Here is an 18,092-nt window from a genome sequence, read left to right as displayed (position 1 = left end):
TGTATGTATGTATGTATGGCGTATGTATGTATGGCGTATGTATGTATGTATGTATGTATGTATGTATGTATGTATGTATGTATGTATGTATGTATGTATGTATGTATGTATGTATGTATGTATGTATGTATGTATGTATGTATGTATGTATGTATGTATGTATGTATGTATGTATGTATGTATGTATGTATGTATGTATGTATGTATGTATGTATGTATGTATGTATGTATGTATGTATGTATGTATGTATGCATGCATGCATGCATGTATGCGTGTATGAATGCGTGTATGTATGCGTGTATGTATGTGTGTATGTATGTGTGTATGTATGTCTAGATCATGACCATGAGTGGCGCTGGCTGACACTCCCAGAACTAATCTTGTACACATGCACAAGTAGGCAAGAAAGTCGACGATTGCATGGCCGCAGTGTTGGCTTAATGGTCAAGCGCAGCACGCGGTATGCTGAGGAGATGGGGTCGGCTCCCACCTACGGTATGTTATCTTATGATGTCCAAGCATTCTAGGGCTACTTCTCTCGGAAATCTGTACGTCCGTCCGTCCGTCAGTCTGTAACGCGTGACACGATGACACGATGTGCTCCGTAGGTATACATGGGGTGCTATGGGGTCCCACAGGGGTAAATATGAAAATGCCTTATGACTACGTATGACTACTAAGATTCATAATTATGAATATATATATATATATATATATATATATATATATATATATATATATAATAGTGACTATTATGAGCGACTGAAAATAATGATTACGCCTTATCTGGCAAGTCCCACTAGGAGGTTACCACAGCAATTTTCCGTCCACTTGATTTTATTAAGTTAAATTCTATTCGCGTGTTACGTTCCAAAACCACAATACGATTATAATGCACGCCGTAAAGTGGGGACTCTTAATTAATGTTGACCAGATGGGGTTCTTTAACTTGCACACAACGCACGGTACACGAGCATTTTCGCATTCCGTGCACCATCGGCATGCGGCCGACGCGGCCACTATCGAACGGGCGACCTCGAGCTGAGCAGCTCAGCGCCATAGTTACTAGGCTACCGCGGCGGATTACATTCATTCCCTTTTCCTTATTATTTCTACATTTCAAGTAATATAACCTACTAACTAGCCTACTAACGACTAACCCTATCAAAGAACGGCACTGCGCCTGTGCATTCATTGTCCAATCCGGAATGTCAAAGGCCAGCGCTCAGCCCCTTCCTAGAAACCAACTCAAGCCCGTTGCCTATTTATGCCATGCCTGCTGGCATCCACACATGCAGCTAAGGTTTCCTGAACCTCACTGAAGCACTCTAGTCAGGTTTGAGGAAGCGATATCGGAAAAGGTCACAGAACACGTCTCCGGAAACAATCTGATTGTTTCCACCGCGCTCGAAATGAGACCTGGAGGCATAGGAGCCTGCCTCGCTACGTGCTGAGACGGCACCCCAAACGCCGCACATCGCCACGTTCAATGGGCCTTAAACGATGTCGTGAAAACTCATTGTCAACTTGTGCTTTTTTTTTCTTTCAGCTGTGACAATTGCAAGTTGCTGACATGGACACGTGGCAGCGAAATTTTGTTTGTGTGTTCTAAACTGTCCTCTGTTGAGAGCCGGTGGTCTTGTGTACGTCAACACTACATGAAGTGCGCACGCCGACTTCTTTTGCCGGTGGAAAGTTGTCGCTTTCCCAGCCTTAATTTGTGTCAGCTTTCTCAACAAATGTGATGATAACCGCGAATTTGTCCTCCTTTGCCTATATATGAGAACGCATACCATAATAAAATGACTTCGTATGGTATTCTTGTTATGTGTACGGAAATGATACTGACTTTGCATCGATTGCGCATTCTTTTTTTTGTCAGACAAGTAGTACATAAATATAGAGTATTATAAGCGTGCATGTCATTTTCATGAGCAAGTATTTATGAACGGATTTCATTTCTTTTTTACTGATTTTCATGGAATTCGTGTACCCAGCTTTAATGTCCATGTTATTTCTCTACAGCGAAAAATACCATGAGATGCCTCTAAAGGTAAGCAAGCAAAGCAGCCAAGGCTGCTACTATACTCAGCGGGTAACAAATGTCAATCATAAAAGAGATATTTTTTTACGAGAGGAACACTATAGGATACGTTCTATCAACTCCACCAAACTCTATCGGCCAATTTTCAGCAAAACTGGTTTCTTAAGGCACTCGCATTGCCTGAAAACTTGAAGAGGATTGATTTCGAAGTTCGCAAAAGGCCACAAAGGAATATTATGCCTGAAGCTCTATTTTAGTCATAACTTGGTTTGCAATCCTCAAGTGTGCAGGAAGGGAGAAATAACACAACAACAATAATAAAACAACAATCACAAGAGCAAGGGAAGTAATACTTACAACTTTCTATCTCTATAGTGCACGCTTGTCTGTCCATCGGGAAGTATCTGAGATCCATTGGGCAGCTGGCAGTCACCGTCAGTCTGCAAAATGGACAGAAAGAAGACGGAGCACGCTGTGAGTCCACGTCTCGCAAGGCGCAAACAACAGCGACAAAGATGGCGATTCTCTTTGCGAAGTCCCCGCTTGGAATGCAATATATTACGCTAACATGAGAATAACGCGGCTCGTTGTTTGGGGAACTTCAGCGCTAAGGTTGGGAATGAAAATCTAGCTCAGGCATAACGAAAATCGCGGAAGCTACACTCCCCCCCCCCCTCCCCCCCCTTCTTTTCTTCTTATTTTTCTCACAAGTAGGTGCTCCATAAAAGCAAATGTGCCTGAAAATAAACATGAAATAAGGAAAAGAAAACACGTTTGAATGCATAACCTTACTAACACTCTTGGCTGTCAGCAAGGATAACATCTCCCATTCCTTATTAAAGTCAACATTCCTGTGTTCAAGAACAACACAGCAATGGATGTTATGGCTTTTACAGCATTCAGCTCGCTCTTTCTTTATCTACAGGTGTTTCTTTCAAGGATATTTTTTGACCGGCACACACGGTCTCTTCTCTCTCAAAAATTTGAAATGTGAAAACACTGAGTCGTGAAACGCAGCCTTGCCTGTTATTGGCCCGTTATTGAGATACGGTAACGTGAGCGGAAAGATAATGGAGTGGGAATTTTTGCTTGCTGTGGATGGATGTAGTCTGCCGCACGTCATCTTGCAGCAAAAACATATATGAACTATTGCGGATTGCTGACATGTTCTATGCGCCATGTTACATCACCCGGGTAATGCGAATCTAAAGCAACCACAATGAACGCATTATCATCACTGCGCTTCTTTTATCAAAAGAGTGGTGAAAATGTGTGTAGGCGAACCGGCGTAAATTCTGAAAGAAATCAACACAAGCGAATATTCTCAAAATTCATTAGAAATGCTTGTGAGCACCATGGAAGTAAGAGGTCGTATCAAAGAAGAGTGCGCTCAAAAAGATACGCACATTAGACGTTTGCACGCTTCTATGTAGTTTTGTAAGAAGAAGAAAAAAAATATCAGAAGTAGAAAGATCGGCCTCCTACGTACCCTTTCTTGTCCTCCATTAAATACACTGAACTAGGACACGCCGTCGCTACTATATGAAAGTAATGCACAAGCAACGATATTAAGTAAGGTTTCTCGGAGACGTGCGCGGTTTTCTAAGAATTACATCAAAATTCAACATACTCGAACAAGTTTCAGCGCGCACTACACGCACCAGAAGTTTACCGGCAATACCACGGTCGTTGTACGGTCCCACGACTTAGCGCTCAAAGACAAACAAAAGAAAATGAAGACGCACAACAGAAAGTTCACTGCGCCCCAGAAAAGAGCCCGACAGCTGGAAAACACGGGACCGCAAAGTTAGGCGTACCGCGCTCTGAAGAGCCTACATCTCCACTAATCTAGAGGAAAGCAAATGTTCCAGTCTTATCCAAACTCGCCATCACGACCTCAAAGAGGGCGATGTTTGAAAAAAAAAAGGAAGAAATAAACTGTATTCTGTAAACACGGCTCCCATAGACGTCCCTTAAAACCACGTGAATAGTCTAAAATAATAAAGTAGAAAACAGGTCCGCATTTCCAGCGTAAGAAAGAAAAAAAAAATTTAAGAAGGCTCCAGAAGGGGCAAAAAATTTAATCTCGACAGCCAATATTTGCTCTGGTTCCTCCTAAATGGTCTTTACTTATTTCTTTCTCTTTCTTTCTCGTCAACTCACGTCCTGTCTCCCCTATTCATAATTACAGACGTGCCGGCCCCCGCTGCTTCCTTGCGAGAAGGTTTCGAGTGTTTGGGGTGCGGACGCTCATACCCAGAGTTCTTGTGCCGTATAGCCGCTTGGTCAGAGGTTTTCTAACAGGTTTACTAACAGGTGAGCACATCGCTGAGTTAGCCGTTTTAAAGAGGCAGTCCTGTCATTGAATAACGGTGCACTGTGGCAGCAGCTGTAATAATCAGAGCGAACGCTGCGCAACTGCCATATTACGCAGGTGAGTGAGTGGGTTAGTGAAACTTTGTGCGCTGTTGACGTTTGGCAAGCAGTTTTGTAAAAGGTGAGCCTGTTGTTGAGTAAGCCGTTTTAATAACGCTCATTGAGTAGCAGTGCGGCGCAGCTTTAATAACTGCAGTGAATGAGTGAGTGAGCCATTTTATCAATACAAACGCAATTCCTATAGCTGTACAGATTAGAGGCGAATCAGCTTATGGTGCCCTGTTCTGGAAATACAAGACGCTGGAGGACCAAGATAATGCTATTATTATTGCGATATCAATTGTATGGACACTCCAAGCGACTTTTTACCGTCGCCATCGCCATCGCCTTTAGTTTCCATATATATTTAGGTATACGTATACTTTATGCCACGCCATTCTATATGACATGCGGTATATGAGGGTTATATTGCCATACCATTCTGTCACTAAAGTTGCTCATACAAATTCTTACATTCTTGACAAAATTATTCCTCAGAATACTGAGAAAGGCATCCCACAAACAAATGCCATGAAACAAACACTGACAGCGCATGCCTGTAATCTTAAATCTTGTCATACCTAAATATTAAAATAGCGAAACAATAGCAGAGCTCAAACATGAAAATGTTCTAATTTTATTGGCACGGCTTTGCACTATCTCCGGGATCAGCCGAGGAAAGAGGTTTGAAACATACCCGATAGGAAAATGTAGCGGTAAAGTCGCTAAGACGGCGGCTTTACTTAATACACATAAATGAAATTCTCCGATGGCAGAATTCAAACAGAAGACTCCTAGCACAACAGCTTGTTTTTACTTAGCTTGCCTTTGCTTCAATTCATACTGTCCTTCTACGAGTCTGACACTTCATGGAATATTCAAGCATGTTGCTATCGCATACATTGCTTCGCTCTTATGGCGAAACTGTGATGCTTTCATTTCAGCGCTATTCTGATTCTATTCCAATGCTCTTCCATTTGACGCTTCGTCAGTGGTCCGAGTGGTGCTCCGTCCACGTTATCACTAGGATCGACTGCTCATGAGCGGTTGGTGATAAGAAAAGAATTTGATCAAGCGAAAGGCATCCTTACAATATACAGGGCGTAGTTAGCTTGCCCCGCACAGGAAAAAAGTGTTGTGCGTTGGAGGACAGGGGGAAAGGCCCGATAGGGAAATGACCATTAGGCCATATTAAAGATTGCACTTCCTCGAAGGCAATCCCCAAAGATCGCGGTGTTATCGACTGAGCAAGGGAATGTGCATAGGCTGGTTACTTGACGATGGGTAGTGTCGATGGGTTGGTCGTCGGAGTTATAGACGCAGCAACACTTTTTGAGGCCTGCGAGGTCGGTCAGTGAACTACAGTATCCGACGCCTCACACTTGCCACTTTTACACGAACCTATGCAAACGGAGTGCGTGATCAGGTAGCGGACTTGCTGCAGTTGCGTTGGAGCTATGACGGGGAAAATGCTTATAATTAGTTTATTGCTGGCAGGGAATCGTCACTAGTAAAATATTATGTGCTTCATTAATGAGAAAACATTATATGTCACGTAAGGCAGAAAATCCGGCGTTGTCCTCCGCGAGTGCTACCAAAAATCATCATTAGCGTGGATTAAGTTCATGGTGGACTAAGGGACCGTCATATTTAATTTTTTTTTCCCCGAAGCAATTTTAACAAAACGGACGGAAGCATGTGGTGCGGAAACTTTCCAACTTAGCCTCGAGTTACGCAAGCGACAATAACATGTTCACTTGCCAAGTAAGATTAACGAACTAAAAGAAAGAAGTAATACCACGATGGATAACATTGCTGTTTTTGTCATGGATACGTATTAGCAACCTCTAAGTTGTCCATCTATCTGCACTTGTATATGAAATGTTGCCTTGCTCTAAGTCGCCGCAGTGCTGGAGTGATAGCGTGACGTTGTGGCCATAGGTTAGAACAAGATTTACGTCGTGCGAAGAGCCCAGTGAATGAACAAAGGATAAACAAAACAAGTGTACGTTAGTGTACGTATCTCTGAGACAGAGAAAAACAAACCTGAACAGATGGATGAGAAAAAGAAGGTAAGGTCACTACAAAAAAAAAAAAAAAATGGCGTCGATGTCCACGTATAGACACGCGTGCGCACAAACACAGCGAGAGATCTCCTCCATAAGTTATGGGAGCCGCAGAGGAAGAGAAATGGACACATCCAGAAAGAACGGGCCGAGCGGAGACGGAAACAAAACGAAGAAGGCCGTAGCTACAGGCTCGGGATGCTTGTGCACTCAAGTCCGAGATGGACGGGCAGGAGAGGACAGGCCGGTAATCCTATCAGGGGCCTCTCGAGTCGAGCCAGCGCGGGAGAAGGCAGGCGCCCACGTAGGCAGCGACCCGAAGAACACATCGGCCCAGAGCGGTCGCGGAGAAAAGGCAACGCGAATAGTAGCAGTAGTGGCAGGAAAAAAAAAAGGGGGGGGGGGGCCTTGGTCATCTCGGCGAGAGAATATTCTTTGCTTCTGCCCGGCGGGCGGATTAGCAACGGCGCTCGGAGCCGGTCGGACCGTGTTGATTATGGGCAGCATTGCGTATAACACCCTTCCCGTGTTAGGCGCGCGTACAGAAACTGACAGAAGGTGTAACGGCGGCGTGAAGGGAGACGAGCTCTTGCTGGCTGCATGCCGGCTATGTACACACATGCACACGCATACAGACACACGTAAGCGCATAAGCTAGGCCGGACCGGCGCGTGCAAGCAGCGTTTTTGCTACAGGGGGTGAGGGGGGCAAGATATAGCCGAGCGGCCAGGGAAGCACAAACAGAGAGAAGCCGTCTCAATGTCCTCCCGGCCACTGATGTACGCCGTTTACTTTATTCTTCTTTGCGTTTGCTGCCCAACTGCGGAGAGCGCGCAAAGAAAGAAGAACGCGCTATATTCTGTTTGTGCTCCCGGTGGCGATGATCAGACAACGACAAATGAAGGCTATAGAAGTGCTTTTATGGCAGGTAGGATTTCTTTCGAAGGTGCAGTGCGTTTGGCGGTGAATTAACGGCGAAGCGCGTAGTGCACAATGTCATCCTCCTCACACAATAAAACACGTTGCGTGAGCGAGCGCGCGGGTATATTGATTTTGATTCGACACTACAGAAAGTAGAACGAATAGACGTAACGTCAAACAAAAGGTGAGCGTGAGTGAAAAGCAGTTCGCTGAAAACGTGGTCATGCAATTACTCGGACAACGTTAACTACATACGGGCTGTGAGTTGTTTCTCTTCCTAGGCATCTGGAATAATTGCGTATAGATTGGAAATGTAAGCTGCAAACGAAGAACCTAGAAATGAACGAATTGAATCAGTCATAGCAAGCACGTAACGAAACAATTTTGACTGATCTGCAACGTGCCCAATCTTTCACATCATGACAGCCTTTCTACTTGTACCAACACGATACTAATTCTTTTATTAGTATTATGGTGCCACAAAAGGGCTTCGCGTGCAAGTCCACATAGCCTCTATTGGTACATACATGATGATTTATGATGGCAAGTCCAGAACAAGAAGTCACACGATCTTTTGCGAGTCATTTGTAATACCAAATCCTCTTTCGCTGTCCAGCCAAGCCAAGGAGATTTTGCCAGAAGCTTTGAATAAAATTACTTCCCACGAATACAGACCTGCCTAACCAGCTAAGAGTATTTACGACAGACGAATGAAAACACTGATTGCCCTTGATGCCAGGGCGTACTTTATCGCGTCGCTTCGCAACTGCGGGACCTTTCTGTCACGGGTCGTATGTTTCTAAATGGCAAACAACTGGAATTCTGTCTTGTTGCAACAACTCTAGTGACTACCTGCGACCTGCCTGCTCACGATGCGTTTCCTTTTTTAATGTTTAAGACGATTGTGGCTTGAGGCCAGACTTGTTTCGCCATCTCACCAACAGGCTGTGTCAAGGAACCGCATTTCATGGTTATTATCAAGCTTTCACACACGAAAGCAAACGGCTTTTAGTGTTCACGCGTTTTCGTACAAAGACGCGGAGGGAAGCACCGACGAAATGAGTATATTAAATTTAATAATGTTACGGCTTCCATGCAGATGCGTTACTAAATTAATAAGCGTTTACGTTATATGAGACATAGGACACCGTTAGCCGGAGAGTTTCAGAGGTGCCAATGCTTTTATTGTTGCGTAATTAACGCGAGGTCTGGAACCGTCGATAGAAAGCTCTCGCCAACATGATCGAAGTGTTAGTTAAAACGGAGCACAAACGTTTGCGCCACGCTACGTTATAATGCTAAAAGCTGTTACAACTCACAGTCACAGAAAGAGCGAACATTTCTGTATTCTAATGTGTTACTCGCACGTTTTGGTCATCTATGCTTCAGACCAGAGCCAACGTGATTCGCCTGGACCAGAACACCCACGTACTGAGCGGCGCCGAAACGATCGCAAACGAAAACTCAACTTAACTTTCCCGTTACATTTACAGCGACACGACCGTTTCGCAAAAGCGCTGCCCGATTACAGCTCTAATACGGCACAGTATAACGTGGGAACGCCCCGAGCAAGGTCGGTGCGTAGCACGTCCGGCTATTCAGTGACACGGAGAATTAACGTAACTTGTTCGAAGCTTCTATCAATGCGAACTTCTAATTGAAGGGAAGGAAAAACAGTACATTGGCGAAATGATACGGTCATTTGCGCACAGCCACGGCCATGGAGCTCAACGTTAGAGTCGTTAGCTCGGAGCGGTTGAATCCGAGTGGAATGCAAAAACAAGTAGGCCCCCGCCTACAAGAAAATGTGTGCAACAGTGTGGAAGTTGAAAACATTCGTCGGACGCAGCCGAGAGAGCGTGCATTTCGGCGCACCATGGAGTTCCACGGGGTACAAATCAGCTCGTATAGATCACACGGTGTCAATAATGGCAACCAGATTACGATGGAGGGCTTGTGGCATGGCTTTCAATTTCATTGTTGAGGGCTTGGGGGGTTTTCAACGGTCACAGGCCTGTTATGGAAGACCCGTATAAAGCTGGTTGTACTTTCGCACGCGCAGTTTTGAGCGCCTCGGCACAGCGCGCTGCATGGGCGACGCTGCACAGATTTCTCGGGACTGACTACAGAGCTGCGCCGCGGGCCCGCGGCTAATAACTGACGAGCCCCTAACGAGTCGATAATTAAACCGAGTACACAAGAGTACACAGGTATGCCGGGAGCCGACGTGAGGTCGTCGTGGCCGCCATATATCACACGCGGCTGCGGAGCGCTGACGCACTTTTGCGCAGGGTCGGGCCACTAGCTAGCGACATCAGACCACAGAGCCCCGGCCCCGCTGCTATTCGCGAAGTATGAAACGCCGCGCCACTGGTTCTTCCGCAACTGGGGCAAGGCCCGCGAATCACGTAATTATGCCCGCCCGCCCGCCTTCGTGTGCCCCAACCGACGGTGCTCGTTGACGGCGTAGGCGTCAACGTTGAAGCACGCGCCGCACTGACGACCCCGCGAAGCTGCCTGGCGCTACAGTGTGCAAGGAAAAAAAAGAAATATTTTGGAAAACGTGCAGAGCGTGGTCGTGACCCGCAACCTATATACCTGTGTCTTGCCCGTGACTAATGACGACAATCCGTGCGCGCCCTTTAGACCCAGTGGCACGAGCATGCAACGGCCTTGCTCGTGTTTTCTGCGGATTTTATTTAACAACTAAATGAGATAAAGGCGTGGAGGGCTAGCAGGTTCCCAGATTTTTCGGTTGCGGGAACGTATTTTATTTACAGCACACATCGTTCTCTCATTATCATTAACATTTTTTTGCCGTTTGTCTTCTCACAATTTTTTTTTCATTTTTGTCATCACCAGATTGGATATGCCGCCGCCGCTAAATGAAGTCGACCTTAATTGTTGCCGCGTCGATGAACGCGACGTCACGATGAAAAACGGGATAACAGGCCAGGTAATTAGGACAAGGACACTTCTAGGGGCTTCATGAACATGGGAAGTAAGCCGAAGGTGAGCTGTGTGTAGCACTCCCACCCCACCTCCTCCCCCTCTACCCTTTTTGCCTGTGTGCCACCATCTAACCACTAGCCAGTAGCCATGTGCAGGAGGCTGAAAGTCGACAAAGTTTTCAGCTGCATTTTTCTCTCCATGTTTAAACATTGACGTAATAGTTCAGCGGAAACCCGCTAGGTGGAAGAGAAGTAATTAAATTCAAAATGAGACATCCACGACTTCGCCCTGCGATCTGCTAGCCGCCTGGTTAGCTCAGATGGCAGAGCGTCTGGCCCGGAAAGGCGGTGGTCCCGGGTTCGAGTCCCGGACCAGGACGAATTTTTCTTCAACTACGAGGCTTTTTTTTTTTTCGAGGAACCCGTATGGGTTTCTTTTGCAGCAATTGCTACGATTGGGTGGATGTCTCATTTTCCGTTTAATTACTTCTCTCCACCTAGAGGGCTTCCGCTCAACTATTACGTCAAACACTTGTCTTTGCTTCGAGTTGTAGATGAAATCGACTTCGCCCTGCCATCTGCTAGCCGCCTGGTTAGCTGAGATGGTACAGCGGCTGCCCCGGAAAGGCGGCGGTCCCGGGTTCGAGTCCCGGACCAGGACAAAATTTTTCTTCAACTGCGAGGCTTTTCTTTCCAGGAACCCGTACGGGTTTCCTTTGTAGCAATTGCTGCGATTGGGTGGATGTCTCATTTTCCATTCAATGTTTAAACATTCAAAGTCAAGATGGGTACCGAGAGATACGGAAACACGCTGTGGGATAAACATTTTATAAAACTGGCTAAAGAGCCTATGGAAGGCTGGTAGACATTTGGATAGGTGGACCTTTGTGAAGGGTGTCCCTGTCATCCTTGGCGTGCTAGTTTTACGATTGAAGTTAGTTTTAATCTATTGAAGAAGCGAACATCAAGTTTCGGAACATGCACGTGCTTCTACACACCGCCTGCCCTAGTCTCATACTGTGGCGTTCTGCTGCTTAGTACGAGTGCGCGAGTTCGGCTCCAGGTCTCGCACTTCATTTGGGGTACGTTACAAGAACGCTCTTTCAGTTACATTTAGGCAACGTTAATGAACCCCTGGCGTATAAAACTAATCCAAAACCCTCCACCGTGGCGACTGTCATATCTCCACCATTTCTTTATAGTAGGTTAAACATCAATCAATCAATCACTTGTGTCACTCTCGTTGATATTAGGGATGAGTTTTCTTTTGTTATGAGAGCAAAAAAAAGTGTGAGCTTGACGATTTTCAAAAGAAATACAACTTGGAGGATGCTTAAGCTTCGCCTTTAACAGTGGAACGCAACGGCATTCAAATATCTGCTTCTCACGCTTGCCGGGAACTGCAGCTTATGTAACTGTAATGTTTGCCTGGAAACGCTGGCGGCGAAGGCTATGCACAAAGACGAGCTTTCTGGTTCTTTGTTCCCCCGCACTGCGGCCGCAGCCGCTGCCGCGGACGCGAGCGCCATCTGGATGGTGCTGCAAGAAACTGAGCGGGGCACGCCGCTCTCACTAAGACCGAACTGAAACGGCAGCTGGAAAAGGGGTTTGTGTTCGAGTTTCCACTTAACAGAATTATGGTTTCTCATATATGGCAATTACAATCCGAGGCCATCATGTCTGTAGGTTGTGTGTAAGTCATACTTTAGGAATTTTTTTGACGCATATTACTTTTAGAATTTAAATTAGTTCAGTAACGCCTCTGCACCACACGGAGGGCCTGCGTTGGTCAGGATGCATGGTTCGGGATGATTTTCAACAGTGAAGCTGTTTAAGCAAGCCGTAATTTGTGGTTCGTATCAAGAAACTAACATCATCAGCAATGAAGAAAGAAACGAAAGAAAATAAACTTTCTTTCCGAGGCGGGATTTGAATCCGCGTACCCACGGTCCCAAGGCTAGCATCGTAATCACTAGGCTATACAGCTACGTTTTATTTCTTTATTGAAGGTTACGCAGCCACGCTTGCTGAACATGCATTTATGCGAACGAATCATACGATTGCGTTCGATTGTCGTCGTCTTTGTTCACAGCTGGCGCGTTCGCACGCGCTCGAGCCAATTCTCTGCGAGATGAAGAAGAGGTTTTGCGCGCTATGCTCAGGAGAGAGAGAAAATGAGAGCGAGAGAGGGCGACGCATTCATGGAGCGGGTCTGCTGGAACGCGTTGTCGGCATTGCAACGCGGTGGAACGCGGTGTCGGTGTTGCAAGCTGCGCTATGCAACGCACAGTGACGGCCGTAAATCCGAGAGAAGAGACAGAGAGAGAGGGAGACACGCATTCACGGAGCGGGTCTGCTGGAACGCGTTGTCGGCATTAGAACGCGGTGTCGGTGTTGCAAGCTGCGCTGTGCAACGCGCAGTGACGGCCGCAAATTCGAGAGAGAGAGAGACACGCATTCACAGAGTGGGTGTACTGGAACGTGTTGTCGTCATTGCAACGCGGTGGAACACGGTGTGGGCATTGCAACGCGTTGTCGGTGTTACAAGCTGGACTATGCAACCCGCAGTGACTGCCGTAAGTCCGAGATGCGCGAAAAGAAATTATCATCATGATGAGTAATAAGATGAAAAGTTCGTGCGCACTTCTGAAAAATGCTGGGCTACTATCGCCCAGCTTCGCTGCTTCAAGCGTTGCGCGGCTGAGTGCAAGGTTAAGCGTTTTTCTCATACGGACAACGAAGCTGGAGGCCGACACCGACACTGGATTTTCTACGACACGAGGCCCTTAGCGCTATCGCAGTTAAAACAGCAACGTACCACAGTTACGTATAAATGTCAACAACTTAAAGGGATTGCGAGAAACCGAATCCAGGAGTGCGAGACGGCGTACCGGAAACGAGATGTATGAAGTCGATAACAAGCATCACAGAGAATGCAACAGCAAAGAAATACAATAATTATAAGCGCATTATTTGAAGACCACTTCAGAATAGGAGCTGATCCCTGTGGGTGAAATCTCTTGGTTTGAGATAATCGGCCCACAATTTTGGTGGTGTTGCTTTTTGCTATACATGCTAAAACAGTGGTCGGACACTGGATGTCTCAGGCTCAAACCAACGTTTCGACAAAGAAACTTTCTTTAGGGCAAAATTTCCGAAATGTACAAATTTAAAGAACTTGGGACAGAAACACCCCTTGAAGCTTAACGTAAAAAAAAGTAAAAAGAAGAATCAATAAATGACGAACGTAGTTGCAAGATCCAAAACATTTTGAAACATTTCTACAAAAGCACGACTTAGCCGACAAAATAGCACAAAAAATTTGGTAAGACAAAAAGCGAGCAGCAGATTCGACTTCAAATAATCATTGTAAGCGCTTAGTGCACTTTCGACGAATCAGCTTTTTCCCGAGGCAACTAATTTAAAAACTGTCTCGAGTTTCGCCGCGAGCACCAACAAAAAGAGTCTATATAACCATTGTTAGGTTTTAACGAACATATTTATTGAGCGCCAATATAAAATAAACTAACGTAATGTGGTTAGTTGCTGAGAAGTTAGTCAGTAATGCGGTTAGCACCTTAACCATGTGGTCGGTGCTCCAACGGTGCCGTCGTGCTATCCAATATAAGACGTCGTTAAGCCGCCGTATATCCTCGTACATCAGTGAATTGCTCCGTTCTTACCTCGCGTCCAGCCTCATCATCACTGGCCGCCCTTCCTATAGTCTACGACCGTAGAAATAACACGAGTATCCTTGATACTGTAAAACTTCAGCCGAAGCTTCACCCAACATGAAATATCACCCACGCGAAGAAAGAATGAAGGAACGCAGTAATTATCGCTGGCCGTCGTCAAGTGCACTGCAGTTGGCGGCCAGCCACGACAATTCCCCCATTCACCGGCAAGTATAGAAAAAAAAAAAAAAGCTTCGCGACAGCTTTCTTTCTTACGTTCTTTTTTTTTTCTTTTCTTGCCTGCTCTAAGCGTTGAAGATAGATTGAGATGACAGAGTACGCAATTTCTCGTAATGGAGAAAGCGGTGCGGTACTGCGGCTGTAGTCAAGAGGCTTATCCGTATTCGCAAATATAGATGACACGCGGGCTATACCATCCGCTAAATCTTTTTCTCGTCGCAAGCGATTGCTTTTGTTTTATTTGTGCGGCCATCATCCGACGCTCATTTTGTCGTGATTCGCGGAAGCCCGTTTTTTTTTTCTGTCGTTATACCGCTTGCTTAAGCCGACGAGCGCTGTGAATTTTTACCAGTAAGATATATTTTACGAATAAGAGAATAACAACTAGAATAAGTGCTATTCTTTATCTGGAATTATAGATGCCCTGTATGTAAAAATAACCAAGCTTTCTAAAGTTTCGGTTTAACACGAACGCAGGACATAGCTTTTATAAGATTCGTGCTCCGATGGCAAGGGTTTGTATGCGTGCGTGTACGTACGTGCGTACAAAAGAAAAAAAAATATTTAAAAGACTTCACTTTTGAGAACGAACGCGAAGTATTGAAAACAGCCGAGAAGTAAAATGTTTTTTTTTTCAATTTTTTTATCAATGCAGTTACACAAGCCGTTCACAACGCGTTTATGTTATATACAATGTGCTGACATCACATTACAGTGTATAGGGATTGCGCATTCACTGAGATTTTATCTGGAACGTGTGTGAGGTTTATTGCTTATCACATTAGAAGTGTGACTGCACACATCAATAAAGTGGCCCTTTTATCTTGAAAAAGGCGCTTAAAATGAGGAACAAGACGACGAGTGAAGACAGACTCTTCATCAGCTCTTCCACTCGTTTTAAGCGCCCTTTTAAAGACACGCCAGCAACAACTATCCCAGTTTGTGACTATTAGCTGATTTTTCGCGGCCGCTCATAACGTTCCAGCGTTTTCAAGGCCAGACTGTTGTCCTTCGCGAAGCATCAGCGAATTGAGCTTCGAGATGCATAACAACTGCGACGAAGAACATAAGTGTACTCGAGTTCTGGCCACAAATACAATGATGTCCCCACCCAAGAGACGTCTTCATGTGTCTTGTGTGGGGACATAATTATTGATGAGGACATCATAAAAAAAAAAGGAGATGAGATGGACGACAAGCAATGGGACAGCCGCTGTTTTTCGGTGCAAACAAAATGTCATGGGTTGGAACACCAATCGGTGACGAAGGTTTTCATTTCTGCTAAGCGGCATGTTGTGATTACAGACCAACCGAAGCAAGGCACTGCCTTAAAGCTACGGAATGCCTATCGTCATTAAAACGCAGGCCTCAACTTTAACTCTACGTCATTCAAGGAAAAAAAAAAGCATTTTGAATAAATGAAGCAGTTTGAGAAAAAGCTTTTTCCACAGTTGGTTATCTTGTGGTTGTTTTTTTTTTTTAGTTCTGCTCCAGAGAAATCAGTTTCCAAACATTAGACGATAATGGACATTCTGTGTATTAGCACATGTGGCCACTGTAAGAAAAAGAAAAGAAAATAGAAGAGCCGTTCTTGTTGCAAGCATAGGTAGCCTGACACAGAAGCGCACGCAAATATTAACGACGACAAGATTTCGTTCACGCATGACACAGTGCCTAATTAATGGAGACTCGATTGAGGTAACTTTAGAGGCTGCAGTGCCCCTAGAAGCAAGAGAATATAGAGTTCGTTGGCAGTATTCGGTCACGCTACAAATGAGATAAACAAGCGAAACATTGCGGTAACTGAGTCCCATCTCATTATTCTTAAGTTACAAAACGTTGCTGCAAAACACGAAAGTTGACTCCGCCAGGCAACACATTAAAAGCGCTGCCTTTTTTGCGGTCGTTGTCACGTGGCTTTCTTCATTGTCAACGCCTACTTCTCCCTGTACACTGATTTCTAAAATTTGATGTACTTTTAGTTGCCATGAGTTCTTTCTCGACCAATCATCTCTGGAGATTGAGTTTCCTGGGGTACCCGCTTGTGTCACCATCCTCTCATGCTTACGCATGTGTCTGTCCAGGTTTTAAATGGCATAACGTATTCGGTTGCCCACACGCGCCGACGTAGGCGGACATTGGCTCAGAAGGCAACAGAAAAGAAAGCACAAAGGATAAACGCTGCCATTCCATGCGAGCAGGGTAAGGGGATACGATCGTTGAAAGCTTTGTTTTGAAACCATTTTGAAACAGAGGCCCTCTATAATGTGGCTCCGGTTTCCCGAACTTGCTGCTTATAACTAATATTATGCGCAAAGCCGATTCGGAAAACAAAGGCAGACAACATCAGGATTCTGAACTGAACGAAAACACACACGAGCACTCACGCAGGCTCAAGTATAGGCAGACAAATTTGAATTAGGCGTCGATGAAAATCAAACGAAACCAGACAGAATGAAACACACGTTACGAAACGATTCGTACAAGAAAGGGGTAGCTATATAGGTGGCCTCCCTGTTTGTTGTGTCCACGACATAGGGACTGTGGATGGCGCTAAATATACGCGGTTAATGTCGGGGGTCAGAAGGCTGAATGATTCCCGAGCTTCCCGAGGCAGCGTCCTTCAGGACAGAATGTCATTGTGTGCCTTGCGCCCAGTGAGGCGTGAGAGAAACAAATTGGAAGCTCGCTCTGGCGACCGGGTCTATAAGTCAACCCGAGTCACAGCTGCGCACTTTTGTACGCTCGTCGACGCGTGCTGCGTTCTTTTCAGAGAGAACCTGAAGTTCCTTAAGACCTATAGATACGAGAGAAAATCATCTTTAATGTCTTGGCTTCGGTTATAAGGAAATAGGAAGAGATAAATATTTTTCAACCCCAGTGCCCTTAGCGATCTTCTTCTCTTTCTTCCGTTCTGAAGAATATATTTGGTACCACGTAACGCTTCTTGGAAGTTTGAAACGTAACCCCCCCTCCCTACTACCCCCCTCCGCCCTCTTTCCTGTGTTATTTTCTTATTACTTAAGCATTGCATAGAAATAGAATCCCATGTGGAAGATAAAGAGTTGGAGATCAATTCACCTTCTGCGAAGAATAATTGGCCACACAGTGAGAAATTTGTAAGGTTACAATAAAATGTCCAATGTCACAAAACACAACCATTTATGTTGTGGACATTAGGAACTGTTTCTTCAACGACAAAGAGAGGTTAGTTTCAACAAGCACAAGCAGTGTTGGGGTTGGCTTTCAGAAGGACTAGCTGTTAAGCAAGTTGGTCTATCAGATTGACTGGAAAACTCAACACATGAAATTTGGATGCAGACACAAAGAACTGATGAGGAGGTCGTCGTCTGTTCCCTGTTTCTGTGCCCAAATTATTTTTGATAAATTTTCCAGACAACGCACTGGCCTCGCACAATATTGTGCACAACGAACGCACAATATTACTAACCATCATAACTGTTTTGGCAATACTTGGCCAAAATAATAAAGCCAAGCACAGATAGATAGATTTTATTGATATGAAAGACAGAGAGGTCGACCTGAACTAGTGTGCTCTAGTCTGCTGCTGGGGAGGAGAGAAGGGGGGTGAAAGTACTGTGGTGGATGATGATAAGAGGTGAAGCCAAGTACAGGTTAATTAACAACCGTAAGGCGCCTTAGCTAACCAATGTACGCAGCTACTACTGCATAAGTAGCATCACATGGTTACCGAACATTTGTGAAACAAACAAGAGAGTACATTAACTCAAACAACAGCTAAAATTTTAACCAAGCAAC

General features: G+C 45.2%; 1 protein-coding gene across 2 annotated transcripts in view; it reads right to left on the bottom strand.

Moving 5' to 3' along the window:
* LOC119449972 (gamma-aminobutyric acid receptor subunit beta) overlaps positions 1–18,092 on the bottom strand; it is a 214,093-nt gene that overhangs the window by 57,715 nt on the left and 138,286 nt on the right. For both annotated transcript variants that reach the window (XM_037713296.2, XM_049665557.1), the window contains exon 5: positions 2,403–2,485. In XM_037713296.2, the coding sequence (XP_037569224.1) occupies positions 2,403–2,485 (83 nt within the window). The remainder of the gene's footprint in view (positions 1–2,402; positions 2,486–18,092) is intronic.

The sequence above is a fragment of the Dermacentor silvarum genome, chromosome 4, assembly GCF_013339745.2.
Source record: "Dermacentor silvarum isolate Dsil-2018 chromosome 4, BIME_Dsil_1.4, whole genome shotgun sequence".
Classification (NCBI taxonomy): Eukaryota; Metazoa; Arthropoda; class Arachnida; order Ixodida; family Ixodidae; genus Dermacentor; species Dermacentor silvarum.
This window is presented reverse-complemented; position numbering and strand designations above follow the sequence as displayed.